Source organism: Choloepus didactylus, chromosome 3 (assembly GCF_015220235.1).
Source record: "Choloepus didactylus isolate mChoDid1 chromosome 3, mChoDid1.pri, whole genome shotgun sequence".
NCBI classification, from domain to species: Eukaryota; Metazoa; Chordata; class Mammalia; order Pilosa; family Megalonychidae; genus Choloepus; species Choloepus didactylus.
The window spans coordinates 111,751,423-111,778,174 of record NC_051309.1 but is presented as its reverse complement, the minus strand read 5'-3'; the positions used below and the strand labels follow the sequence as shown (position 1 = coordinate 111,778,174).

General features: G+C 40.3%; 1 protein-coding gene across 3 annotated transcripts in view; it reads right to left on the bottom strand.

The window, feature by feature from the left end:
* NFKB1 (nuclear factor kappa B subunit 1) overlaps positions 1-26,752 on the bottom strand; it is a 120,291-nt gene that overhangs the window by 900 nt on the left and 92,639 nt on the right. For 2 of the 3 annotated variants that reach the window (XM_037830346.1, XM_037830345.1), the window contains exons 12-23: positions 20,906-21,049; positions 19,496-19,585; positions 18,200-18,385; positions 16,853-16,994; positions 13,469-13,583; positions 8,863-9,064; positions 8,216-8,385; positions 7,812-7,914; positions 5,337-5,461; positions 3,973-4,042; positions 3,432-3,604; positions 2,422-2,602 (exon numbers count right to left, since the gene is read on the bottom strand). In XM_037830346.1, coding sequence (XP_037686274.1) covers positions 2,422-2,602; positions 3,432-3,604; positions 3,973-4,042; positions 5,337-5,461; positions 7,812-7,914; positions 8,216-8,385; positions 8,863-9,064; positions 13,469-13,583; positions 16,853-16,994; positions 18,200-18,385; positions 19,496-19,585; positions 20,906-21,049 — 1,701 coding nt within the window. The remainder of the gene's footprint in view (positions 1-2,421; positions 2,603-3,431; positions 3,605-3,972; positions 4,043-5,336; positions 5,462-7,811; positions 7,915-8,215; positions 8,386-8,862; positions 9,065-13,468; positions 13,584-16,852; positions 16,995-18,199; positions 18,386-19,495; positions 19,586-20,905; positions 21,050-26,752) is intronic. The other variant, XM_037830347.1, reaches the window with a different exon arrangement.

The window sequence follows — 26,752 nt, the reverse complement described above, 5'->3', positions numbered from 1 at the left end:
AGCCTGTGCTGTTGCAGACCTGACATCCCAGCTAGCTGCAAAGTTTAGATCTAAACAGCACGTGGGACCTACCTCTGCCCATTAGCTCCACAAATCACATCTCACCTACTACACTGTCTGCTGGTGACTACCAATCAGTGTTGTGAGGGGCAAAAAATATTGTTTAAAATAAACAGAATGGAACAGATGTCTTCACTCATGATCCAGCATCATGCTTATCAGAATCCTTTCTGAATTCTCTTGACTCAAAGGGTGCTTTTTTTTTTTTTCCCTTACAAATCAGATACATTCTTCTAACCATTGTAATACCCATTTTACAGCTGGGGAAATTGGTGAACCTAGGCACAAAAAATTGGTGGGAGAAGTAGGAACTAAAAATGAGATAACTCTCTGGGCCCCAGATGCTATTAAACACTATGCACTGCCTCAAAAATATGTTGGTAGCAAAAAAAAATTAGGTGTTTTAATGCAAATGAGTCTATACTGGAAAATTAGGTTGAATTCCCCTTGTTGAGAGAAGAATCTTTAGGGTTCTGAACAATGTGAATGCTTTGCTATATAGAGTGACTAAGAAAAGGGAAGTCTAATATATACTAATAAGAATGCCAACTTCTTGGATACCAAATCCCAATATTGGAATATGAAGACTTTGATGGGCATGGTGTGGCTGTTGTCTTGCTGTTCAGTCTTTTTAGTTACCTATGTGTGCAAGGGAAAGTAAGGTTTAGACCTTAGTGCTTTTTAAGATATAACTATTTATGGATTTCTTTGGGTGTGTGTGTGGAAGGGGCACCAGGCCATGACACTCCAGGAGATCTGGGCTGTCTTCTTGGTGGAAACCTTAGTCTTTTCTGAAGTGTGCACAGTGACACCTGTCCTTACTCCCCTGGGAGGATCCCTCTGAGGAGGGGACCCTGACACTGGAATTGAATGCCCAGAGGAGCCAGTCAGTGAGGAGCTCCCCAGGGAAGGGGAAGAGAAGGTTCAAAGATCAGAAAAGAACAGAAGGAACACCGGGGAGCTGGAGGGTAGCGGGGTGGAAGGGAGAGTGAATTAAAGTGATGCTTAAAAGAAAGAATGGGTAAAACAGGGGCACTGCCTTTACTGTTCACTGCCTTACCTTCAGAGCCTCGACAGTGTCAGGCACATGGTAGGCACTCAATAAAAACTGGTTGAATGAATCAATGAACTGGAGGGTATACAACAGGAGTATCATAATCTTATTAATTCCTAAAAAGAATCACACCGATGTCAGGTGGAGAGTGGACTAAAGGGAGGTGGACAGAGTGGAAATGGAGGCTGGTTAGGAGCTCCTGCAGGAATCCAGGCAAGAGATGAAGGTGGCTCAGATGAGGGTGGCTGCCCTAGAGAAGAGGAAACCTTGATGGATTAGATGTGGGGCAGTTAGGGCAAGTAAGTATTCATGGATAATTCTTAAATTTTTGTCTTGACCTCCTGGAGGGTGTCAGTGCTTCCAATTGATAAGGTCAATGCTGAGTTTGGGTGGGGATATCAAGAGTTCTAGTACCAGGCTATGGAGCAGTGAGACTTTAAAAGATGAGTTGCAGAGAAGACAGCAAACAGGAAGGTGGAGCAGAGTCAGCAAGGCAGGAGGACAAGCAGGTGAATGTGCTGTCGGGAAGCCAAGAGTAGAGAGTGTTTGCAGTAGGAGGGAGTGGCTGACTGTGCTGCAGGCTGTGAGCGGTTTAAAGATGAGAAGTGATGATGGGATCTGGCAATGTGGAGGTTCTTGATCATCAGGATGACAGCAGGTCTGGCAGAGTGAAGGGGCTGGAAGCCCAACCACAGGGGATCAAGAACAAAAGGTGAAGGAAGAACAATGAGAAAAAATTCTGAGAAGTTTTACTGTGTGGAGGAACAGAGAAATCTGGCTATCATTGAAGGGGGTGTGGGATTGAGGGAATGTTGTTTACTGTTTGGTTTTGGTTTTACAGATGAGAGAATAACAGCATGCTTTAGGCAATCCCTTTGGGAGGGAGGAACTGCTAATGCAGGAGAGAAAGGCAAGAGTTAGAGGATCAGGGACCTAGAGAAGGCAAGAGGGAATGGACCCAGGATGAGAGGGCACTGTTCAGCAGGAGCACAGACATTGCATCCACTGAAACTGGATGGAAGGGTGACAGTGTGAGCACAGGAACAGGTGGCGTGGGAGATCTGATGGCGCAAAGGTGAGAGAGTTCTAATTGTTCCTGTGTTTTCAATGGAATGTGAGGCAAGGGCACTAGAGGAATAGAGCAAAGGGGTCCTGTGGGTTTAGAAAGAGCATGAAATGGTTGTTTAGAGAGTGGGACAATAACATTATAGGGAAATACAGGATTACTGGGCTCTGTGAGAATTGAAGATACCAGCCTGGAGGAGCAAGGCAATATTGACTGCTTTTCTTGCTTCTGACTTTTTTACCTATTTGCTGCCTTGTGGAGGAAGGCGAGAGAGGCAGCGAGGGGGCCTGAGAGGTCGTCTGTGCTGAGCTGGTGGCTGCAGTGTCTGAGGTACAGAAGTCTGTCTGGATAACTTCAATTGCTTCAGTATAGCCCATCTGTCTCAGAGCCTCCATCAGCTCTTTCACTGTTCCTCCAGAGACCTGCAAGAAAGAAAAGAAGAAAGACTATGCATTTGTGTTCAACCCCCTACGAAAGCAATAAGCAAGGGGCAGGCTGTAAACACCAACACCATATCCCTTCCCTCTTCCATGCCGTTTCCCCTACTCAGAGAGCTAGATGGTGCTGGAAAGGTCAGAGAGAGGAGTGGCTAAAAACACACAGTATTTGAATCAAGTTTCCTGTAAGCTCAAAGACTATTCAGGAAATCACAGAGAAGCAGTTTACAGTGAAAACACACACACAGAGTGAGAGCAAGAGGAAAGTGCTGAGGCAGTGAAACTCTACCAAAGTGAAGTTTATGCAGTATACTTGTACAAGCTGAAGCTCTGGACACTACTTAGAAGCAAGAGCTAACAATGAAATTTTCAAAAGAAATTAATTTCACCTCATGTTTTTCTACCTTTTATTTTTAGAAACAAATGCCTCACCAGGGAATGGCTCTGCTGGGAGCCCCCTCACAGAAGATGATTCCATGTTCTCACATGCGATCAAGGCATGTTCTTGGGGACAAGAAGATAGGCACGCTGACTACAGTCTGTCCTGATTGTTCAGGAGATCAAAGTTCTGTGACAATCCTGACCCTCTAAGTAGAATTTCTCAGACTCCCTGGGCAAATCTCAAGGTATTTGAAAATAAGGTCCTCAGGAAGGTGGGCTTCTTTCCTGGTCTGGGTCTTCCTGCCAGACCTTGGCCAAAGACTGGTTTTCTTCCTCAGAGTTAAGGGAGAGGGGAAGGGATCATGCCCCAGCCAGTGATGTTAACAGAGTAAAGTCAAATACAAATAGTCAAATGTGCAAGGTGATGTGTTACCTCGTAGTTGTCCATAAGAGTTTTAGATGGGGCGGGACTCAGTCGGAAGGCATTATTAAGTATCCCAAGACCTAGTTTCTGTGCCAGAGTAGCCCAGTTTTTGTCTGGATCAGGAATTTCTAGCAACTTGTAGAGCTGCAGCTTTGCATCTTCTGTCAGCTGTTTCATGTCACCTGCAGGAAATGAAGAAGAACATGGCTGTCCTAACCCAGCGGAGACACTCTGAATGGACTGATCACTGCTATGATGCTTTCTCTCCCACACCACCACCCCCACCCACATGCACCTCCCCATGGAAGCAATCAAGCTACTTTACTTGAATGTCAGCAGAAGCCCAGCTGAGTAATGTTATTATGTATTTTTAGTAGATTAAAATGGGATATTCTTTTCTGTATACCTCCAGAATATTTTGATTCTGAAATAAGCAAAGTGCCTTTCACAGTAAATCCTGGATCCTGGCTTGTACTGGTTCCCCCAACCCCCTTTAAATGACAGTGGGAAATAAAGCTGGTTAAGAGAATCTGGTTCTACCACAACCCACCTTGTGCCAGTAAATCGTCAGATGTAAACTCTGATTTATCATACGGTTTCCCATTTAATATGTCAAATACCTGTTAGGGAGAAAAACATGGGAAAACATTACACATTAATCAGACCTCCAGGGAGATCTAATAGAAAAGTGGAGTGTAGCATAGCTTTGGGGGTTCTGGGGCCAGCCAGGAGGTTGTGCTCCACAGGAGCTGCCTGAGATGGGCAGGAGAACCAGAACCAACCTCACGGAGGGTCAGAGTCAAGACTTTTTTTGGGAGACAAAGGCAACTGCAGCCACTTCTTTTTCAGAGAGCCCTTGATCTCAGAGAGCTAAGGCTAGGGCTGAGCTTACGCCAAGCTGTGAGATGGTGTTCCTTCACTTGTCTTGTCTTCCTTAGCAAAAGGCTTATGAGTAAAAAGCTTATGAGAATGAATTTTATAAACCTGTATGTATGTATACATGCTCACAAGGCTTGGTGTTACCTTCTAGCATTATTTACATTTTAAACGAGGGGTTAGAAAAGTCTTAGGTCAAAAAAAAAAAGCCAACAAAAAACACAAACAAAATCTCTAAGTGAGAAATTTAGCCACAGCGCTGGAGACCTTTCTGGTGTTCTCTGAGGTTGCTCTGTTGCTGGCTGACTGTGAAAGGACAAGACGGGGTCACTGAAGTGGGTTATCTTTCTGTGGTGAGGCCCTCTGGGGAACCACGTGATCTCCACCAGGGTCCCTTGGCTCAATGCAAAAGAGTTCCAAGAAGGCAAGGAAACAATTTTTAGATGTGGAGCACTTGCCCCTAAGAAAACAGATTTTGTTGTGTGGGAGATCTGTGTGCTGTCCACCTCCTCCCTCTGGCTCCTCTCTCTGGGCGGGGAAGACCTAGTAACTTTTTATTTTTTCACCTTCAGATCTCAGTGTTTTGAGGGAAGCTTTAAATCTATTTATTTTGTTTATATTTATTGAAATCCTCAGAGGAGTTCCCAGTTTCTTTTTATGTTCAGAAATCACCTGGCTAAATTCTAAGCAAGCCATAACGTTTATCCTAGCTTCGAAAATTGAGATAGTAACAATTCTGGTGCAAACTGAGAATGGATAACTCTTATGTGAATTTTGTGTTCTCTTTTTTCTAATCCTCTCTCAAATCTTAACTGATCTGGCGAGGCATCCACTTTAACACTCAGAACTCAGCTGACCTAGATTTTTGTGGATAGGTTTTTAGGATAAATATGGCTCTTGATAAGCAGACTTTCTGAAAAACAGAAGTAAAAAGCATGCTCTTCTGGGAATAAAGAACCAGGAAAACCATCTGTTCTTCATGCTGGAACCTTTGGCCATCTTGGGAGCAGTCATCCAATGGACTATAGCATCACTCACCTGCCAGTTGGTGGCCATATCTAGAGGGGTGGTTCCAGGCACGACTCCTTCATCCTCTCCCTCTTTTTCCCAAGAGTCATCCAGGTCATACAGAGGCTCAAAGTTCTCTATCAGAGGATCTGCGCCTGAGAAGTCAAGTTACACAGCATTAGGTAAACCCAGATCTTGCCAATTTCCACTGCCTGCAGGGGTCAGAGTTCAAAGGCAAAGTATAGTAGCTGCTAAAGGCAATTACCTGGATAGTTTTCAATATATAAAACATGTCTCTACTGAAATATTCAGAAAACTTACTTTAAATTCTAATTTATTTTGACTATAAAGGTGTTCTGTGATACACTAGATATCCAAGGACACAATAAAAAACAAAAGACTATGAATGCTTGGAATTTCACATTTAGCCCTCCAGGCTATTCTTTAAGTGAACGATGTGTGTTTAATCTGAGGACTCGTGGAAAGCATTTTACAGAAACTAGGGTGCACCCTCACTCAGGATCCTTGTCCAAAATGTTCAAATTTATGCTTGTCAATGTGCATTTCTCAGCTTCTTCTCTTGCTCACTAAGGAGAGCAAAGATGCTTGATGTTTGTTGACAACATGTTCAGTTTTATTCCTGGGTACAACACTGCCAGGGCCTTGATCTTGAAATAAAAAATCTTCTGCAAGGATGTGTAGTTATTAAAACATTGGGGGCTGCTGGATCTTGGGAGATTTAGTCTGTTCTTTTGCCTCTAGCAAGAAAATATCTAAAGTAACTGAGAGATTAGAGCTAGAGTTACTTCCCAAAGGTTTAGAGACTATTTTTATGAGAGAGTGTTTAGCTTGATGTCAAATATGCAGTAGTAAGGTCAGCATATCCTTTTGGGAAGAGGGACTTGTTTCTATGCTGCTTGGAGAACATTTGATTTGTGCTAACTTCAGCAACAGGAGAGGACTAATGATGGTCAATGAAGGGTCTAGGGGTCATTTTGTTATTTCACTCTACCAGGCCTTGCCTGATCTATGAGGCATTAAGTGTAACCTGACCAGGAAAAGAGTACAGAAATGAAATGAGCAACTTATAGGACAGAAGACTGGAAGAGCTGAACCATGTCTGTTCCTCAAAAGTGATCTTCATCACTTTGAACGTAGAACTAGGTTTTTCATATGAGTTTCCTCATCTGTATATTGCAAAGACTGTTACTTGCTATTCCTTTCATGGGATTCTGGAGAACCCAAGAGAAAGCATTTTTTGGAAGGGTTATAGCTTCTTTGTCTGAAGGTATTTCTTAATTACAACCAGTGACTTCCAAAACTATTCATACACACCGCAATCAGAGTCTCTTGTTCAAGAAAAGGTTCAATTTGACAAAGGAGAAAAGAAAGGCTGCTGTTTATTTGGGATATGATTTTACTTGTCAGAAAAATGCAGTGTGGTACTCCCAAAGGAAAAGTTTCAGCATCTTTCTGGATTCTTTTTTTTTTTTTTTCAGACAGCATTTTAAAACTGCTTTCTTGAATTTATGAAGGACTTATCTTTCAAAAAATTTTTCTATATTCTCCAAAGTAAACCAGATATGTCAGGGCAAGCCAACATATTGAATTGAGATTCCAATTTCATTAAACCTTTCTTAAGGTTCAAAATACGCAAGTCACTGGGGATTCAAAGATAAGCAGGAATAACATATTTTCTATACTTCACAGGGTTTTAATGAGGATTAAATAGAATAATATCTGCCAATCAGAGACTATAGTAGGGAGGAGAAACAAAGTAGATAGAAGTTCCAACTGGTGGGGTCTCATTCATAGCTCTGACCACTATAGGACCCAAGGACTGGGCCCCAGTCATCTCTCCAGTCTGTTTTCTCAGCTACAAAATGGACATGATAATTAAGATACTGGTTTCAAAGGGTTATCCTGTGATCTAAATAAGACAGTGTCCATTAAGTGCCTAGCAGAGTGCCTAGTACATAGTAAAGTCAGTAAATGTCAGGAATTCCTACTCCAGGGCCTTGCACAGAGGAGTGCTCAATATGCAGCTCATTTGCCCCTGCCTATGACTTCAACTTCAACCTTTTGTTTTATTGCAAATGGATGTCTTTAAATTATTTCCTATACCAATAAACTCTTTCTTCTGGAGATTTTGGACTTGATCAGAGACTTTGGTACTGCCAAGAATTCTTTCTACGCAGAGTTAAATCCATCTCTAAGGAGAGCCCTTGCCACTGTAGTCAACCAAAACAACCAAAACCCAGAACAAGCAGATGAATTAGAGATTAAAAAGTAACAAGACTGTTAGGGTGGAGCCCAGAATTACTTGTCTAAATGTCTTCCTGAAGGTGGTTAAAATGTGATTTGCCTTCCAATTTTTATTTACCCAGGCCTTTCAGCTGCAGGGTTGTGGTGTAAAGAAGGTGACATGGCTGCCCTACATCTTGCTTGGAGTTGGGTTTGTGTTCCTGATGATATTTTCCATCAATGATTGCCAGACTGTCTTACCTGCTGCTTTGAGAAGAGCTGCCAGCCTTGCGGATCCTCTCCCAGCTGCTATGTGCAGGGGTGTAGTTCCGTCATAGGTCGTACTGTCTACATGAGCATCACCCTAAATCCAGCAAACACAGACAAGGTATGGTGGAAGGTTCCTTTGCCCTTTGTCCCCACCTCTGTCTGTCTTCAGGGTCCCTCGGGTCCTATTACCAGCCCAGTTGCTGTTTTGGGCTGGCTTCCTTGTTAGAGATGGTGGGAAGGAAAATGCCTGTAGCTGCTACTCTGAAGCCTTTAGGGATGTTAAATAAATAGAGCCGAATGTAGGCAAAGTGTTATTATTGACATCAGTCTTTGAAAAGACTTTGCTAAAGCCCCCTTGGGAATTTAATGCAAAGACAAACAAGTGCATCCGTCACCTCCAGGAGCAGGCAGCCAGCCAAGGAGATGTTGTCATGCTCCACAGCCAGGTGCAGTGCTGTGCGCCCAGACTTCTGCTCTTGGGCATTGACGTTGGCCCCGGCAGCCATCAGCAGCCGCAGGCACGGCATGCTGTTGCTCAGCATGGCGAGGTGAATGGCGTTCAGACCTGCGGCCAAAGCACAGCATCGGTCATGGGGGTGCGCAGGCTGCTCACAAGACAGCCCTCAGGGAAGCTGAAGAAAACAGCAAACTATGGTCCAGTCTATCCTGCTTCCAGAGCTGAAAGAGACTCTACTCAAGATATTCTTTACAGGCACTGTAACTCCACAGTGCGGCATTTAAATCCAGTCTCCTACTGTGTCCTCAGGAGATACGGAAAGCAAACAAACATTCTCTGAATAAATGATGCTTTATACACTTTAAGACTGGTATTTGCTCAGACTTCTGCTTTTTCCCCTCGATGGATGAACTATTTCAAATCGTCTTAAAAGGAGTTAGCTATGGTGAGCAACAGAAATGCCCCCAAGACATGATGAACTCCAGGTAGCCAAGGAAAGCACTTTCGGGTATAGATCAGCTACTTAGGAGTTGCTTGTTTAGCAAGTTGATGGAGCATCTACCCTGACATGTGATTGTCTCTTACCTTCCCCGTTGGGCTGGTTGATTAGTAGTGCTGCCTTTTTGTGCTTGAGTAAGATGTTGAGAATTCCATCATGTCCTTCTTTGGCAGCTAAGTGCAAAACAGAATTACCCAAGCGGTCCAGAAGGCTTGGGTCAGCTCCAGCCCTCAGCAAGTCCTCCACCACATCTTCCTGCTTGGTGATGACTGCCAAGTGTAGAGGAGTCTGGGGACAGCGGAGAAAGGGCAGGAGACACTCTGGTCAGCTGTATACACTTATCCCTTGGTGGCTGTCACTGCAATGGGTGGAGTCATATTGCAGGGCCAATTCCTATTCCCAGATTAACTCCTGACCTTTAAAAACGAGTTATTCCTCTTTCATACCATATGCTAATGAAATATGTACGCCGAACTAAATTTAGCCCTTCAATAGTTAGGATTATTTTTGTACTTACAACTTATAAATAGAAACCAATGAAAGGTGCTGTCGTTTTCTATTCACATGGGAAATAAATCTGCTAAATTAAGGAATATTGTTCCACTGACATACTCCATGAGACAGATCAATATAACTTTCCTTCTCTCACTTTGTCAAAGGTGTCATAGAATTCTAAATGTCATAATCAAGACAACACAACTATCCCACTAGGGGGGCTCAGATGAGCAAAAGAGTTGGGTAGCTGACACCTAACAGTTGCCTAAATAGTCCATCTGACTTTCCTGCCCACAAAGCGGTACTTCAGGGAATGTGAATGAGATGTGTGTCTTCAAAAACGAGCAAGGCAAACAAAATCATGAAAGTATCTTTCAAAGAACCTAGGTCATAGATGGAGAACAGCAATATATTATTATACAAAGAAGTCTATCTTCAGCAGAAGCCCAGCTGTGAAACCCAGCTTGTCTAGTGACTGTTCGCTGAAACCTTCCCTCTCATTGGGCAGTTACGGGCCATGGCAGTGACAGCAGGCAGTCCGCCGATCTCCTGGCGCATGTAGGGTGAACACAGCATACGGGATCTGGCAGGATGAAAGACGTCCAGGCATCTAGGGCTCAATTACTCAATTACTTAATATAGCAGAAACAACAGAGGACTTTTGCCAAGCTGTCACTCTCCCTTATTTCTTTCCTTTTCCAAGACAATAATCCTGATTTGAAATGGAACAATGTCCTCAAAACTTGAGATGCTACAGCCAAGAGCCCTCCTCTCAAAAAACAAATGAATAAATAAAGGCTCTGTTTACTAATCTGCATTTTCTGAAATGCTATTTGGAGCACACATGTTGGGGGAAGCAGGAAAAAGAGAATGGAATTAGAAAAAAGAAGATCTGAAATTTTCAGATATTAGACCATTCAGAAATTAGGAATTATCTGTAGTTTTAACATATTTTTTTCCTATCATACAAATTCTTTTATCTTGAGTCAGAGGTGGTTTTATGTTAAAGTTGTTTCCCATGGTCCCACCAAAGGTTGTGTATGGTATTTCTGGCATCTAAATCTTAAACCCCAGGATTATATATTAATGATACAGTGTAGGGATCCAGGGGTCTTCAGGCTATGCTGGTGGGTGTGTGGACTTATGTAGCCATTCTGGAGAGCCAAGTATACAAATGTCCCAGCAACCCAACTCCTGCATATATAACTGAGTGAAATTCTGACCCAAATCCACAGGTGGACATGGTGAGGTGGGGAGGGAGAAGCAGGTTGTGTCCACTAGTGGGGAATGTGTAAGTTATATGTGGAAGATGCTCATTATGGGATTCTCTTCAGCAGTGAAAACAATGAACTAGTTGTACACACAGTAGCAGGGAAAAACTCTGTAAGCTCTGAGTGCAGAAATATGGTGATGTCTAGCACAATGCCATTTCTGTATTTACACAGACACACACAAAAGAGTGCAGGGAAAACTGGTGAAATCTAAATAAGCTCAGTGGATTATACCAATGCCAGTTTCCTGGTTTTGATACTGTAATAGTTGCGCAAGATAAACTATTTCCCCATTGGGACCTCCTTGTACTTTTTTTGTAACTGCTTATGAATCTATAATTATGTCAAATTAAGTATTTAAAAAATGGTTAATGCAGAGCAGAGATAGTACGTATTGCACAATGTGGATTATGTGTGAGACCATATTAAAATAGCTATATATTTAAAGTCTATATGTATATGTAGCTAATACCTGGAAAAATCCCCCAAATAAAAATGGTTATATTAGTACACGGAGTTGAGGGATTTGTACGTTGCCAGGAAGGGTATCTTTGATTTTTTAATGTATATCCTTCTGTATCATTTAAAAAACTATGAATATATATTATGTTTATAATAATTTAAAACATAAAGGAAAAATTAAAAATACACAAAAACTCCATTAACATTTTAAAGAGATACATGTGAGTAAAAGAATACATATCAAAACTCTGGAATGATTGTCTGTCATGGAGGAAAGGGAACAGGAGAGGAAAATGAGGGTAAAAGAAAACAGACAAAAATATTTTCAGAAAAATATGAACTCTATGCACCTTTTTTTTTTTTTAAATGTATGTCTAGAGGAGGTGTGTGGGTAGGTGGGGAGAGAATTTGATCATGACAGACGACCAGGGAAATGTAATAAGATTAGTGAAAGGTGTTTGGGGAGACTGTTTAAGATAATTGTCGAATAAACCCACATTACTGACAGAACTGTGTGATTTCCCACCAAGAATTGTTACAAAAGAACCTTAACAACAGGTTAACAAGAGTGAAAATCTTAGCGGTTTCCAATGCTCGCATCGAAGTTGTGTGTCTGATAACCAGAAGGCATACTGGAGGATCCGGCCTTTTGCCAATTAACAAGAGTGGAGATTAAGAGGGGAAAAAACTGGACTTGTATTTTCCTGACAGCCACAAATCAGAAGGGGCACCAGTGTCAGTGGTGGTGGTTTCAGGTTTTTAGTCTCTAGCACAGTAGAGTCTCAGGATATGTAACCAAATGTTGCAGTAAGGAGTTTAGCTCATAATAAATCACAACTACTAATCCTGCTGGGCTGTGTCCTTTGCAGAGCATATTTATAAACAGAAAAACAAGTAATTCCTTGAATTGCTTTAAAGATTAAGCAGTCTTAAAAGGAGGATTGAGAAGCTATAACTTCCCATTCCTAGTGTTATTTGTATATTTGTGATGATTAAAAGGAACAATGAAATCAAAAGTTTGAAGGAATCCAGTTTTATGGGCCAAACCATTTTCCAATACCAACAACCCCCCAAAATGATATGAAAGTTTGAAGAAGACATTCCTTAAATGTAAATCTAAAATCAGACCTCATTCCAGTTATTTTATAAGTTAGCGAAGGATCTCCAACTTCATTTTTCCTTTGACATAAAGAACAACAGTCAGAAGAAGTCCAATACATTACATCAAATGGGAAACTGTTATTTTCCCCTATCAGGAAACACCTATTCTCAGATAAAAATCTATTGAGAGCTACATGTAAACATTTAGCACTTCTGCTTTGAGGAAATAAAAATGATTCATATCCTCTGCTTTAAAAATTGAGAACTGGAACAGATACTTTTACTACATAAATAATTATACATGATCGTTGTTCATATTTTTGGAGGTCACAAGTGAGAAATAAGCTTGAATCAGGGATCCCAGCACACCTAAACATGGAGGACTAGGAAGACACTTTGGGTTTAATGAAAGGAAGGGGAAGGATGGAAAGCAGAGACGGGGATGGGGCATGACCAGAGATTCAAGCCGAAGATGGACGGGGCAGGAGGAAATGTAGCAAGGTGGGAGAGCAGCCAGGGGAGGGAAGTGCGCGCAACTCTAGAAAGCAGAATCCCATCTCTGCTACCTGCTTCTTGCAGTTCTTGGACTTCTAGAAAGGCCAGCCATGGTCTCCCCGCTCCAAACACCCAGAGTTCTGTCCCTGCAGTTTCAATCCTCCTTTTCTCACCCCAAAAGTCTGGATGTGCTCCTCAGGTGGTCTCACTGGGTCTCCAGCTGACCTGTCTTTTTGAAAGTGTCTGCAGACCCCTTTGAAAGAGATTAAGTTGCTTTTCTGTTCATCTAATTGCTATTTAAACCTGGTTTGCAAACTTCCTTGGTGTTACCTAGTTCCCTCACTTTGAGCTGTCTTTCTGTTTTTGAAAGATACCTTTTCTTCCTCCAGCAAACTTTCCACTTTTCTGTATTCTGATTTCAGCACTCATTATTTCATAAACATTTAATTTGTATATTGTGAAAGTGTATTTCAGAGTGTTCAAAATTCTTGAAAATTACTGTCTTTTCAAACTTAATTTTTTCAATTTTATTTTTCTTGACTGATATGCCATTTTACTCTAGTTTCTGCCTCTAAAATGGATCAGCTGTTTGAATAATTTCTAAAGATTGCCTTCCCCCAGGAGGATACTATTAAATAACTGTTGTGGAGTGATTGTGGAGTGATTGCTATTAAATAATTGTTCACCCATACATTAAAAAAGACCCCAATTCACAAAATAACAATCCCAACTAATGGGCTTTTAGGATCTTACCTAAATAGTTCTGCTATTGTTAATATTAACATTACGAAAAATAACACACACATAGAAACAAACAAACAAAAGTTATGGATTTTCTTTTTGTTTCCTCCTTGAGATATCTACTTACCTGGTAGAGGTCATTTCTCATGTTGATGATGTCATCAGAAATCAAACCACATGTAACTTCTAGCAGATCCCTCACAAGCTGAGCATGAAGATGGATGACTGCTAAGTGTAAGACACTGGAATGAAAATATAGACTCTAATCAACTAAAGTACGAAAAAATGATACTTAAGATGTGGCTGGACTTGCAGACTGAAACTGGCCTGCATACTTAGCTTTATTTGGCATTAAAATGTTTTGATTCTGAGGTGGGTCATGCTCTCTCCATAGGCTCCTTTCCTCCCAACTGTCTACCCAAGGCTCCTACATTCATTTAGAGTGTCTGTCTGGTCTCTGGGAGCTTCTATTTTTGACCCCTTGAAGAGAAAAGGCACTCAGGCTTCCAGGCCAGAGAAGTAAGTTCAAATCTCAGCTCTGCCTCTGTGCTTTGGTTTCAGGGAATTTTCTTTCCTTGCTTTTTCCTTACTTTCCCTGACATACAGATAATGCCCAGAACAATTTAGTTACATCCCCTACCCCTGCCACCCTCCTTCGAAAATACAGGTGTGGAGGTTTTAAAAGATCTTCCTAGATACCAAGAGTGGAGAATGGAAGCAGAATTTTAACTAATGATAGAAACCTCTTGAACAACTTCTGAAGAAGCAATGTGATTACATTTCCCCCACTTGGGGGAGATTATATTCCCTCCCCCATGGAACTATCTTGCTCCTTCTCTGCCTGGACATCACCAACTCCATCCTTCACAGCCCAGTTCAAACTACATTCTCAGGGAAGACTTTCCTGACTTCCTAAGCAGTGTGAGGTGCCCCGTCTCGTGGCTCCCAGGCACTTTGTTCACTGCTGGGTTATGTAACTCGGGTTTGCTATACGCCTTTCTCCCTCTCTGGCCTGTGATTTTCTTCAGGGCAGGTTCAATGCCTAAGTCAGCGCTAGGGCCCTAACACACAGTTTAAGTGTTAAAATAAGAATGATGGAATGAACCGAGTGGGCTTACACTAATGAGGTTTTACACACCCACACACCCCCTCACACACACATATTTATGTAGGTGTAAGCATTGCTTCCAAAACCATAATTTTTTAATTATAAATTTTTTTTTAAATTAATTTGAAACAACTCAACAAGAACAACAATAAAAGTGGCTCCTATTTGTTGAGTGCTTCTAATTACCAGGTATTATGCTAGAATACTTAACATATTTATTACAACACTAATCCCACAAGGTGGATAACAGTAATGAGACTTACAGGTATAATAGAACTCAACCAAGGGCACTGAGCTAGTAAGTAGTGAAGCTGGGAGTCAAGCCCAGGTCCATCTTGCTCCAAAGCCATCTCTTAATCCTTTAAGCTATCCTACTTAGGATGAACATCTAAGAGGATGATGAACATCTAAGAGGAAGATGATGAACATCTAAGAGGAAGATGAACATCTAAGAGGATGACTACTTTAAAATATGTAAAAAATGAGATGCTGAGCACACCTGAAGTATCACACAGTGGCAGTACATCTGGAATCTGAGGTGCAAACTAGCATTTCTCTAACTTAGTTATTTAGGTGCCGCTTCATTCAGATCACCTTATTTGTGATTAACATTGTCACAGGAGGGCCTGAAAAAAAACTAAATTATGAATTTATTACTTGAGAGATATTTTTAAATGTATGATTTCAGGGTTTCACTATCGTGTCTTAAAATGTGATGCTGGAAGAAGACTTCTGAAAAGTGCCAACTGTCTGACGCAGGCATGATGCACACATACCAAAAAAAAAAATGTCATATTTCAAAAGCTGCTTAAAAATTTCCATGTGCATTTCAGCATTTCAGAGCAGAAGTACATTTCCCCTCCCCCACAAATCCTCACACTCTCATGGGAATTTCCCCAATACCAGAAGTTTTAATTTTTATTCTTTATTGTATTTTCTGTGATGACTAATGGCCACAGGATTCAGATTATTAGCTGAATATGAAAAGCTCAATGAAAACAAGAGGCCTAGGCTGCAATGGCCAAAAGCTGCCCTTGTCTACACTCCTATGAGGGCTCCTCTTTGGCTCCCCAATTCCCACCGCTTGGGCCTCTAGCTTTGGCAAGCTGCTTACAACCTTCTTGTGTGTATGTCTGGGGTCCCAAAAAGGGGCTTTAAGTATTCATTGCCTATTTGTGCAGAATGGCCACACCTTGGCCTCTCCACATATGGACAGGGTCCTTGGACATGTCTTGAATACATGCACCATATCTCCTGTCCGCAACCTCCCTTCAAACGCCAGCAGTCACCTTCTAACTCATATGTGCTTGCCTTTCTTAGGCTCATCAATTAAGCAGGTCCCTAAAAATGTCACTTGAAACACTGCTGTCCTATCTTGATTAGCTGCTTTGTCTTGTGGCCAGATGCCACTGAATGCCAACTGGATTATTTAACCTTGGAAAAAACATTCTGCAATTTCATGGCACTACAACAAGAAGATTGTATTGGTTCCTCTTCTACTGTATAACAAGGCCAGTGGTTATACCACATCCTTGGTTACACTGCAAGGAATGAGAACCAAGGTCTCTGCTTGAAACCCTGAGGTTGGCACTTTCCTAAAGCATTTGTTTCAGTTTTTAAACTCATGTTTAAAAAACATCACTCAAGAGTTCTTTCACAGAAAAGGATTTCTCAGTGCTGACACTATTTTAGGAAGGTTTTAGATAAGGCATTTGACTTATATCTGAAAGCTGCTGCCTCTTGTTATTTTTACCAGCTTTTGAGATTATTTTAGAAGTCACAATGAAAGGATTAAGAGAACCATTTTAGAAAGAAGCCAGGTGGCTTTGCAAATATAATCGCAGTAATAGCAAGCATGGAAGGCATGGTGTTTGGAATTTTAGACGGCCACACCACATGGGTGGCAGCAGTCGTTGGAGTCTGATTTAGTCACAGACTGATGGCCATTGACAGAGGCAGCCGAAAATGAACCAGTGACTGGGAAACAATGACAATGGCCTCTGAGTCATTTTTGTTGTTGCTGCTGCTGCTTTTAGTGGCCTTTTTTTTGAGTACTCTATCATAACAAATAAGCAGTTGGGATAACAGTTGTTATTCCGATAAATACAGCAAGGCTTTTCAAAAAGTAGCATTCCCTGCACCCATCTTATTTTCTTTGCCCAGAAGGGTACACTTTTAGATGAGTACTCCCAGCTCTTCCAGAGTCTAACAGGCGGTAGAGATAACACCAGAGAAGCAAATTATGCTATTCAAACTTACTGACATATTATTTTCCTTGAGGGTGTTCAAGTTACATGATTCAGTAACTGAACACTTCTTTTTATCTCTAGCAGGCATACATACAACTCTTTCCTCTCTTCCTTACCCCCAGGCAACCCTTGTCATGCAAGAGTCATGCCTTACCTGTCCCCATTTTCATCCTGCACAGCAGTAAGATGGCGCTGGACAGCCAGCAGCATCTTCACATCTCCTGTTACCGCGTAGTCGAAGAGCGCATTGGCGTGCCGCTTGGCAAGCTGCATAGCCTTCTCTAGAAAGAGATTATCTGCAAGGCAATGACCACACCATAGTTGAGTTTCCTATACTTGCTCTAAATGTATGGCATGCTCGAGGACAAAACTATCAGTATCAGTGTTCTCAAACCTTGACACCCATCCTTATAGTGGAAAATGTTCCTTTCAGTGTTTCTGGACTGTGTTCACTAGAAAAAGTACAAATGGACACTAGTTCACTCATAAATATAGTTACTGATCTGGAAAGTCTGTATACAGCTTGTTGGGGAAGGAGGAAGGAGAAGTTCAGAATGGTCTGCTGTTATAAGAGCAAACAAGCAATCTCCAAACAGTGTTGGTGGATTTTTCCATAATTCTAGGTAATCAATCATTTGATGAAATAATCCTTTATTGGAGTCTTTAACAACGAGCTCATTAGGCAGAGTGTCAAAAAACACAAGCTCAGGCACAGACAGTCAGGCAGACTTTCCATGAGCCATTAGTGTTTTTGTAAAATTTGCTTCCACAAGATCAGGTGTTAGCAAATTATGGTGCAAGGATCAAACCCTGTGAGTGGGCTGTCTGTACATGGTCCACTAGCTAAGCATCATTTGTACATATTAAAAGAGGTGTTTAGAATAATAAAGAATAAACAGAAGAGACTGACAGTGGCTGCCAAGTCTAAATATGTACCATCTTTCTCCTTATAAGTCTTCTGAGGACGATTTAGGATGACACAGAATTATGACATATGTTCTAATGGGCACTGGCTCAAAGTACACTCAAAAATACACTGATCCCTCCAAATCCTAATTTTTCAAAGAATGTGACAGGGTAAAAAGAAAAGTTCCTATTTTCAGGCAAGGTTCCACTTTAATATGACCATCAAGTTAGACTCTAGAAGGGGTGACTATTAGAGTTATGGAAACTATTCTCTGTGGTACAAATCATTCTCTCTCATGATACCCTGCAACTGTGTGATTATGATTGGAGGATGTGCATATAAACTTCTGTACTTTATGTTCAAAGATAACAATGGGAAATGGAAATCCCAGTGTGACTAAAATGACCTGACACATGTTCTTCAAAAGACATACAAAGAATACTGGGATTTTTAAGGGCATGTTGCACTAGGATTGATATATCATCTTTAGATTAACAGGCAGTAATCCTATTTTCTGGAATAGCTTTCCAGAATACAGCTGAGTTCCCCTTCACTCCCAACCAATATCATGTAATCATTTGGGTGATCACTTACCCTGAAACCTACAATTCTCTTCCTTCCCTCCCACTGTATAGGTCAGAGCTGCCTCATCATCCCCAAAGCTGGATGCCTTATCTTGCTCTGTGGTTTCAATTACTTTCCCAGAAAGAGTTACAGCATCACTGTCATCATTTTCATCACAACTTTCATGGTCATTTCTAGGTGGGGTGTCTACAGTTCCTAGGGTAAATGCAAAAACATCAGCTTTTTCTTAGTAAAATCTATTAATTAGGTTATAATTCACAGTTTCAATGAAAGTCAGATGAAGGTAAGAGGCAAGTTTACTGCAAAGAGAAAGAAAAAAAAATGATTTAAAATTCTTTTTAAAATGGCCAAATCATAAGTAACATGATTTGGAGCTTTTTTAAACTCTCACTTCTAAAAATTTATATCTCATTCTGTTTATTTGTGAAGGAGAAAAATGAAAATAAAGCTCTGCTTTGAATGGCAGGAAAGTGGACTTTTTAAGGTTCTTGAAAGCACAGCTGTTATTTTTTTCCCCCTTATGCTAATTAACAAAGCAAGTTGAAAACAAGTGGTCTCACTTCACATTCCTCAGTGTGTGAGATATCCAGAGCATCATTTCTAATCATGCTCTTTGGGGTCTAACCATGTAATCTGACAGGTGTTAGGAGAATACCTAGGTTTTATGGGAAGACCTGGTTCAAAACTTGATTCTGCCACTTACAACTAGGTGTATTCAGAAGTGAATTAACATTTTTGGACCTTAGTGCCCTCCAACTATAAAATGGAGAAGCTGATATTTTACTCACAAAGCACTCATGAAAATTACAATTAAAACCTGTAAAAGCACCTGGCATAAAACAGGCATTCAATAAATGGGAATGTAATACAAACTATGAATGCATAGTGTAACAACTGCTACTTGGGGGATGCATTTGATGGGAAAAACACCAACCCTATATTGAAAATGATTTCAAAAGCATAGTTTTGAGCAAGAAGGGGGAGAATAGTTCTGTTTGGTGATTTTTTTAAATGTTTGAATAGTCCAGTCTATATAAGTTCCCTTATTAATGCTCATCTCCACCCCCAGTTCATACTACTTACAAAGTAAATATCTAAATAAACAAAGCATCTGGAAAAAAGCTTATGCCATTCACAGGAAATATTTTTTTGGAAAAATATCTTAGTTTACTTGCATTCATCAATTTTTTCAGGATGATAATACTGTTGTGACAAGTAATGATTACAAAAATTTTTTTTGCATTAATTAAATCTTGTTCCTTCCTCAGTATTAAAAAAAAAACAACAAAAAAAATCCTTAATTACCGTGCTTCATTCCAGGATTGGATTTAGTGGTTCCAGGATGGAAAGTGATTCCACCATATGTAGGAAATCCATAGGGGGGGAAGCCATACCCTGAAATGGCAAATAAAATGCATGAGACATCATGATGATTTTTTCCAAAGACACAGTAAAGCTTAGTGTCTTTACTTCATGTGAGCATGGGCTTTGTCATGGGAGAACTCTGTGCCTACAAACAGTGCTTCTGGTAAGTTATGGGGATCCTGGGGTGATCAGAATTCCAAGTTGGCAAAGTTTACATTTAGGCACCTCTGGCAGGGACCCAGGTTTGGGGTAGCATGGAAGAGTGCTAAGGGGAGAGGCTAAGAGTGAATGGTCTCCACCCAAACTCAGAATTGCCTGCACAGAAGACAAGGTAATAATCTCTGGATGGAAAAACTAAACCAAACCAAACACAGAACATAAACTGATTCCTAAATGGGAAAATGACGACAACTGTTCATTCTCATGAATTTCTGGTGGAAGCATAAACAGGTAAAACCCTTTGGGGAAGCAGCTGGCAGTGGAAATCACATCTTTTAACATAGAAATTTAACTTCAAATGATCTAATTTACAAGAATATTCTGAAATAAAAGAAAAGCTACATGGATCAGGGAGTTCAGTAAAACATTTTACATAGAAAACAGGAAACAATTCTCAGGTAAGTTATACTATGGTTGTTCACTTGATAAAAAATGAAAGATTTAAAATAATGCTTATGTCAAGTTTATATGCCATGGGGAAATGTTTATGTTAACACATTAGGTAAAAGCAGCCTATACAACTCTCTATATACAATCATGGTGCAATGATAATAAATAGCTAATACAAATAAATGTATTGAAATACTATGCACAACGTGATCACAGTTATACTTGGGAAAATACATATATAATGTGTGTGTGTGTGTGTGTGTGTGTGTGTGTGTGTGTGTGTGTGTATCATGATTTACATACAGAGAAGAATTAGAAGTGGTTTACTCTGGATGGTAGGATTTTCTGTATTTTCAACCTTTCTATAATGTAGTATATAATCAGATCTTTTCAATGTCACCAAAAACACCAAGACAACTACGCCAAAGGAAAAAGAAGAAAAGGAAAGGGGAAATATATCAAAATATTAATAGAAGCATTATTTAGATAACTGGCCTTGGGTGACTTTTTTCTTCTTACAATTTTGGGTATTATCAGCATATTGTAAAATGAGCATGAATTTCTTTTGAAAATAAAAAAAAAAATTCTGCATTTGTAGGGAAACTTTAATTGATTTAATATATCATGCTAAAAAATGCCACAGCCACTTACCCCACAGAAATGCTCATAAACCTAGGAAAAGAAAATCCTCCCCCCTCTTAAATATGCAAAAGCTTTAGAAAAAATAGACTTTATTCTTACCTGGGCCCGTACTTCCAGTACCCCCTCCTCCACCACCACTACCGAACATGCCTCCGCCTCCAGCTCCAGCACCACTACCACCACCAAAACTATCCGAAAAATTGGGCATGAGCTTCTGCCTTTTCCGCTGCACTTCCTCTTTATCTGTATTTAAAGAGAGATAGGCCAAAAGGAAGAGAAACCATATGAGACAAGATTGATTTGGCTACGCTACTAGCCGCAGAAAGAATATCGATTCTGACATATTTTTAAGCATCATAAAGGGAAATAGAAAACACCCGAGGAGGAAGAGATGTGAAATTTCAAGAAGCATTACATTTATTCCAGGGAGTAACTATACCGAGAACGAGTTAGAGAGACCACAGAAACAGTTCACACCCAAACCTTCTCTGCAGCCGTTTCTCAAGTCCCCAGTGTTGTTAAAATCAGTGGAAGACTAGATTGCATATCAAAGAGTAAGATACTGACGATAATGAATTAGAAAACACTATTGGGGATTTTTACTTGGTCACACAAATCAACTATTACTAATCACCACCCTTACTGTGTACCTACCATGAGCTAGTTGCTGGGGATAAAGAGAACCCTGACATAATGTCTTTGCTTCAAGGACTCCTCAATACATATTTAAGGTTGTGAGGAAAGACTTGGAGAGATAGCATTATAAGGCTATATATGTTAAATTTGTGGAACCAACCAGCATTCTAGGCGTGAGGGGAAGACTTCTAGGAACTGCCTGTGGCTGGGAAATTCAAGAAAGGCTTCCCAGAGGAGTATTCCCAGAATCAACTTTAAATAAAGAGGAGAAGAGGGAGGATGCTCCGGGAAGGGGATACAGCGGGTACAAAGTAACAAAGGAAAGAATGTGCACAGGCTGCTTAAAAGAACAGCAGTGGCTGAGCTGAAGTGAAAGATTAGAATAAGGAATTTCTGAGGAATGGGACTGATTGGGATTATATTGTGGAGTGCCTGGAATGTGAAGCTAAGGGATTTAACCTACAGGCAGGAGAGCCCCTGAATGTTTTTGAATGGGGGAATGATGTGTATAGAGTGGTATTTCAGGAAGACTTGTCTGTCATTGGTGCATAGAGCAGATGGAGGTAGAGTCAAAGTGAGAGGCAAAGACAGCATGGAATAAGGTGATGAGGCCCATTTCTTATAGTCACCATGATAATAAGAATGGAGTTGGATCCCAAAGACACAACGAAAGAGGAATCTGTAGCCTTTGGTGATGATGAGCTACCAGACTGTAAATCCAAGACTTCCATTTGACTAAAACACGTGATGACCTGGAGACTTTTGACTGTCCAGGTCTACATGCTGTTTATATTCCTTCTGTCATTCCTCATGTGGTTACTCTGTTTTTCTTTTGCTGTCATTTCTCTTCACTTCTCAGACTATCTATGCTTCTCATCAGCACTACTGCCCTTTCTGAGTTCTGCCACTGCCTCTGTGGTCTATTATTGCATTCTTGTTTCTTCTTTCTTTTCCTTTTTATCTCATTTGTGGTTTTCCTACCATATTTCTATCTTCCCTCTTTCGGGCACAGTGAAGGGAGTGTTCGTTTTTTTAATTAAATAAATATTCAGTGTGGTGGTTTTTTTCCTTTAGTCAGCAGCTCAATATTTAACAACTGTCCTGCTGCTGATTCTTTAATGTCAGTTTTTGCCATTGTTTATTTTCAGAAAGATCTCCACTTATTTCTAATCCTATGGTTCTTTCAGTCATATCAGGGCTAGAGCAAGGGCTGTTACTCTGTTGTTTACGAATTATCTCAGGATCATCTAGTGCAGCTGAAAGAAGAATCAGAGGAAAACAGGGTACAAAGTACACTTAAAAAATAATCTTGTAAATACTGATCATGTTCAGACACGTTAACAAGAAAAAAGCCAAATGAGTCAACTTTGAAAAAAATGTGTTTTCATTAGAAATAGGTGACCCCAAAGGGGAGAAACTTCACCAATTTCCCTATTAAAGATTTTTGAACAGATTTATAAATTTTCCTTATCATTTGTACCATAACTAAATAGCCATACTCAGTACTGATCCTACAAACTATTGATCGCACATAGATTAGTCATTGCAGAAATATGAAACGCAAGAGAAAGCAGACAACTTATTAATCTTCAGAAATAAATGCTGTCTACTGACATGGTTTCTAGCAAAGAGACCATTTTGTATTTTCTATGTACTCCCTTTGCCTTATAAAGCAGAGATATGAAGAACTGTAAAATGGGAAATTTTAAGAGCCAATTTTCAAAATATCAACTATCCTACAGTCAGGAAGATTACAATGGAAAGAAACTGAAACAGAAAATGTCATGGCAAACTTTATAAAATGAAAATCTGAATCTCCACGCAATTAAACATGGATATTTTCACACTGAGTTCATTTATTCACATGGTCTAACCACTGACAGTGGTACTGTGGGATGTAGAAAATCAACCTGTTCTAGAAGGGACTCAAGTGGCCATTTTTCTTTTTCTGAAAAGGAAACTGAAGCCAGGATGGTTAAGTGATTTGTCTGAGATGGGGGCAGACATAAAGTCAGAAACAAAGTCTAGGGAGCTTTCTATTCCATTAGGCTGACATTCTTTGGGGAATACTCCAAAATATCTTTGTTTCTTATCATAATCTATTACTTTAGATAATGGTTTACTCCACAAATTTAGATAAACTTTTTGCCTCTACCACCTTTTGCTGCATATGAGCCTTAAATATACCTTATTCTCTCCAAAAGGTTCTAGTTCACCAGTAAAGATGCCTGGGTATCTTTCATACCTTTCATAATTCAAAGACTATGATCCTGATTCTTCTTAATAGCCGTCTTTTCAGACTGAAAAGTTAGGTCTTTCTCTTTTTATAGCAGTTCTTCTACTATCTTCTTCCCTTGCCAATCATCCTTGCATTAACACTACTTTAATTGTTCTCTCCTAGACCAACCATTACCATGAAGTTTTCATTAGGGACAATGCCAATGACCAGGGAGAATACAGAGTTCAGGGCTGGATGATTCTGTATGAGAGGAGAACGTTTTATTCTATGTCTAATGTCCTCCTTGGTGGCACCCAACATATTACTAACTAGCCTGTTGGATGATGATGACAACTTAGTTGGTCAATCCATAATCAGTCCACAGATACTTAATAAGCATCCGCTAAATGTCATATACTGTTCTAGATCCTGGAGACACGGCAATGGTCAAGAAGGACCAAGTCTATACCTTTGAGGGGATTATTTCTATTAGGGGTCAAAGGACACAGAAAGTAGACATATAAATGGATAAGACAATCTTACATATTGATACAAGTAATTAAGACTATACAATTAGGCAATAAAATAAAGAGTGAATGCAGGGCATGGAAGGTATTAGAAGCTGTGTTCAGTGACTTCTGAGAAATGCATACACTGATTCCCTGGATTGCATAATTTGGATTCATTTTCTTATACTTGTTTTTTATGTTAAACAGCCTGCTACTTTTCTGACCAGCCACTTCTCCTTGGGTCTATCATCTTGTGACTTTATAACCCAGAAGGTTTTATGGAATAAGGTAATTTGTTATCAGTAAAAAAGTTCTTCTCTCACAAAGCCTCAATCACAACACACATATATTGGCATTTCTTTGTTGTGGAGTTCAAATGCTAACCTTGCTGTTTTTACAGATAGTTCTTACATTGTTTGTGTTGTGCAATCAACATTCTTTAAGCATATAGGTAGAATTCAGAGCTTTCAGGAGACCCCATTCTCTAATCCTAGCAATAGGTTTAGATTATGATGGAGTAGCAATGACAGTAACAGCATGAACATGTCCTTGCTACATCATACTCTCTTGATGCACAGATACCGCCAGGAAAGGTAGGCAGGCAGCCTAGAAACCAAGCTCAGCTTTGAATGATTTGGGGCTCACACACATGCAGGTAACCTGGGTTTTCTTTTTCTTACATTGATTCTCTGTGTTGGCAAACATTATCATTATTTTGAGGATATATTTCAGGGGAAGAAATCTTTTTGTTTTTTTCTCCAGAATGTCCAAGAGAATTTGCCATATTTCTCTTTTATATTTACTTTTAAAGAAGATGGTTTACCACAAAGCAGCGATTTTCAAATTGTTTTGTGTGAACCTGAAGCAATCAGAAGACCCCAGGCAGCTCCTGGTTAAGGAAGTAAAGAGAGTTGAGAGGCTCTGGGGAAGGCCAAGAGGGCAGGGCCCTCCACACGCATTTAACCCAGAGTCTATTGGTTTTCTATACTGGGATTTTGCATGAGATTTCACACTGGGGGAAATGATCTGCAGCAAAATGTTCTACAACTAAAGGTATACAGAATGTACCACAAATCTGACCCACTGGTGGAAGAGGTCACAACATCATAAAAGAAACAAGAAGTCACAGAATCATTTTCTAAGCTGCAATATGAGTTCTAGGAAGAGAGCCTTCTTCAAAGATCATCCATCACATGATCCAACATGCATGTGGACAGTCACTGCTTCACCTTTGTGGTTTCCAACCTCAGCCAAGCCTGGGTGCCCCATGACAATCGTTTCACTGACCTCCTTCTCCAGTCTCACTTCCCTCTAACCCAAGGATTCTTATGCTCTTTGTGCTGTGGCCCCTTTTTCATACTGGTGAGCTCTATGGAGCTTTGTCTCAGAAAGATGGTTTTAAATACATAAAACACAAAATAGGGTTACAAAGGATGCTAATTATACTGAAGTACGTTTTTATTCATGGATGTCTAGGGGGTCAGTGGACTCCAGGTTAAGATAAATCTTGACTTCTCAGGAATGACATCAGCCTTTCAACAATTACTCAATTTTGGTGCCTGTTACACCTCTTTCTGAGATGATTCTCAATGCTGAATTTCCCATTTTGCCGTCTGTCAAGTTCTAGATCTGTTTTTTGAGGGGACTGCTATGAGTTTGCTCTTGAATTTCTATAAGTACCTAAAATTCAATGTGTTTTAAATCAAGCTGCCTTTTTGCCACCCAAACTTACTGTGTTTATTGGAGAAGTTGTCGGTTTACAGAAAAATTATGCAGAAAGTATAGAGTTCCCATATACCCCTCCTAGTATTAACACTTTCCATTAGTGTGTTATTTTTGTTACAATGGATGAAACACTGTTATAATTATACTGCTAACTGTAGTCCATGGTTGACATTAGGAGTTACTGTTTATGTTGCACAGTTCTATGGTTTTTTTTTTTTTTTAATTTTGATTCTGGTAACATATATACAACCTAAATTTTCCCATTTTAACCTCTTTCAAATATGCAATTTAGTGGTCCAAAGGTAATTTTGCTCCCTTGTTCCTCTCATCAGTCAACCATATCACAAGCTTCCTAGGGGGGAAATCCCAGAACCATTTATGACTCCTGAATCTCTTCTTCACCTCCTACCTCAACCCACATACAAGTACTTTTCATGCCACCACTGCACTGTCTCTTTTGTTCACCCCCTTCCTTCATTCCTAGCAGTAGTGCCTTTCCTAATCTCACCACCTCTCACTTAGATTCCTGCAATACTCTTCTGAACCACTGTCTGTTTCCCAGTTATCCTTGTCAGTGTCTAGATACAGATGTCAGACACATCTTTCCTGACACAGACAGGCCTGGCCGTTCCCCTCTCCAGAACCAACAGGAATTCCTTAACTGGTATTCACAGCACTCCGCAGGCTGGCCCCGGCTGACCTCAGCCTGCACTGGTCTATTATCTCGGTGCTCCCAGCGCTCACTTCTCTCCGAATAAACACCAGTTGTTCTTAGTTCTGTCCTTTAGCTCCTGAAGTTTCCTAAGCCTAGAAAACCTTTTTCCTTCTCTGTTTAACATCCAACTGCTGAAAAAGGAC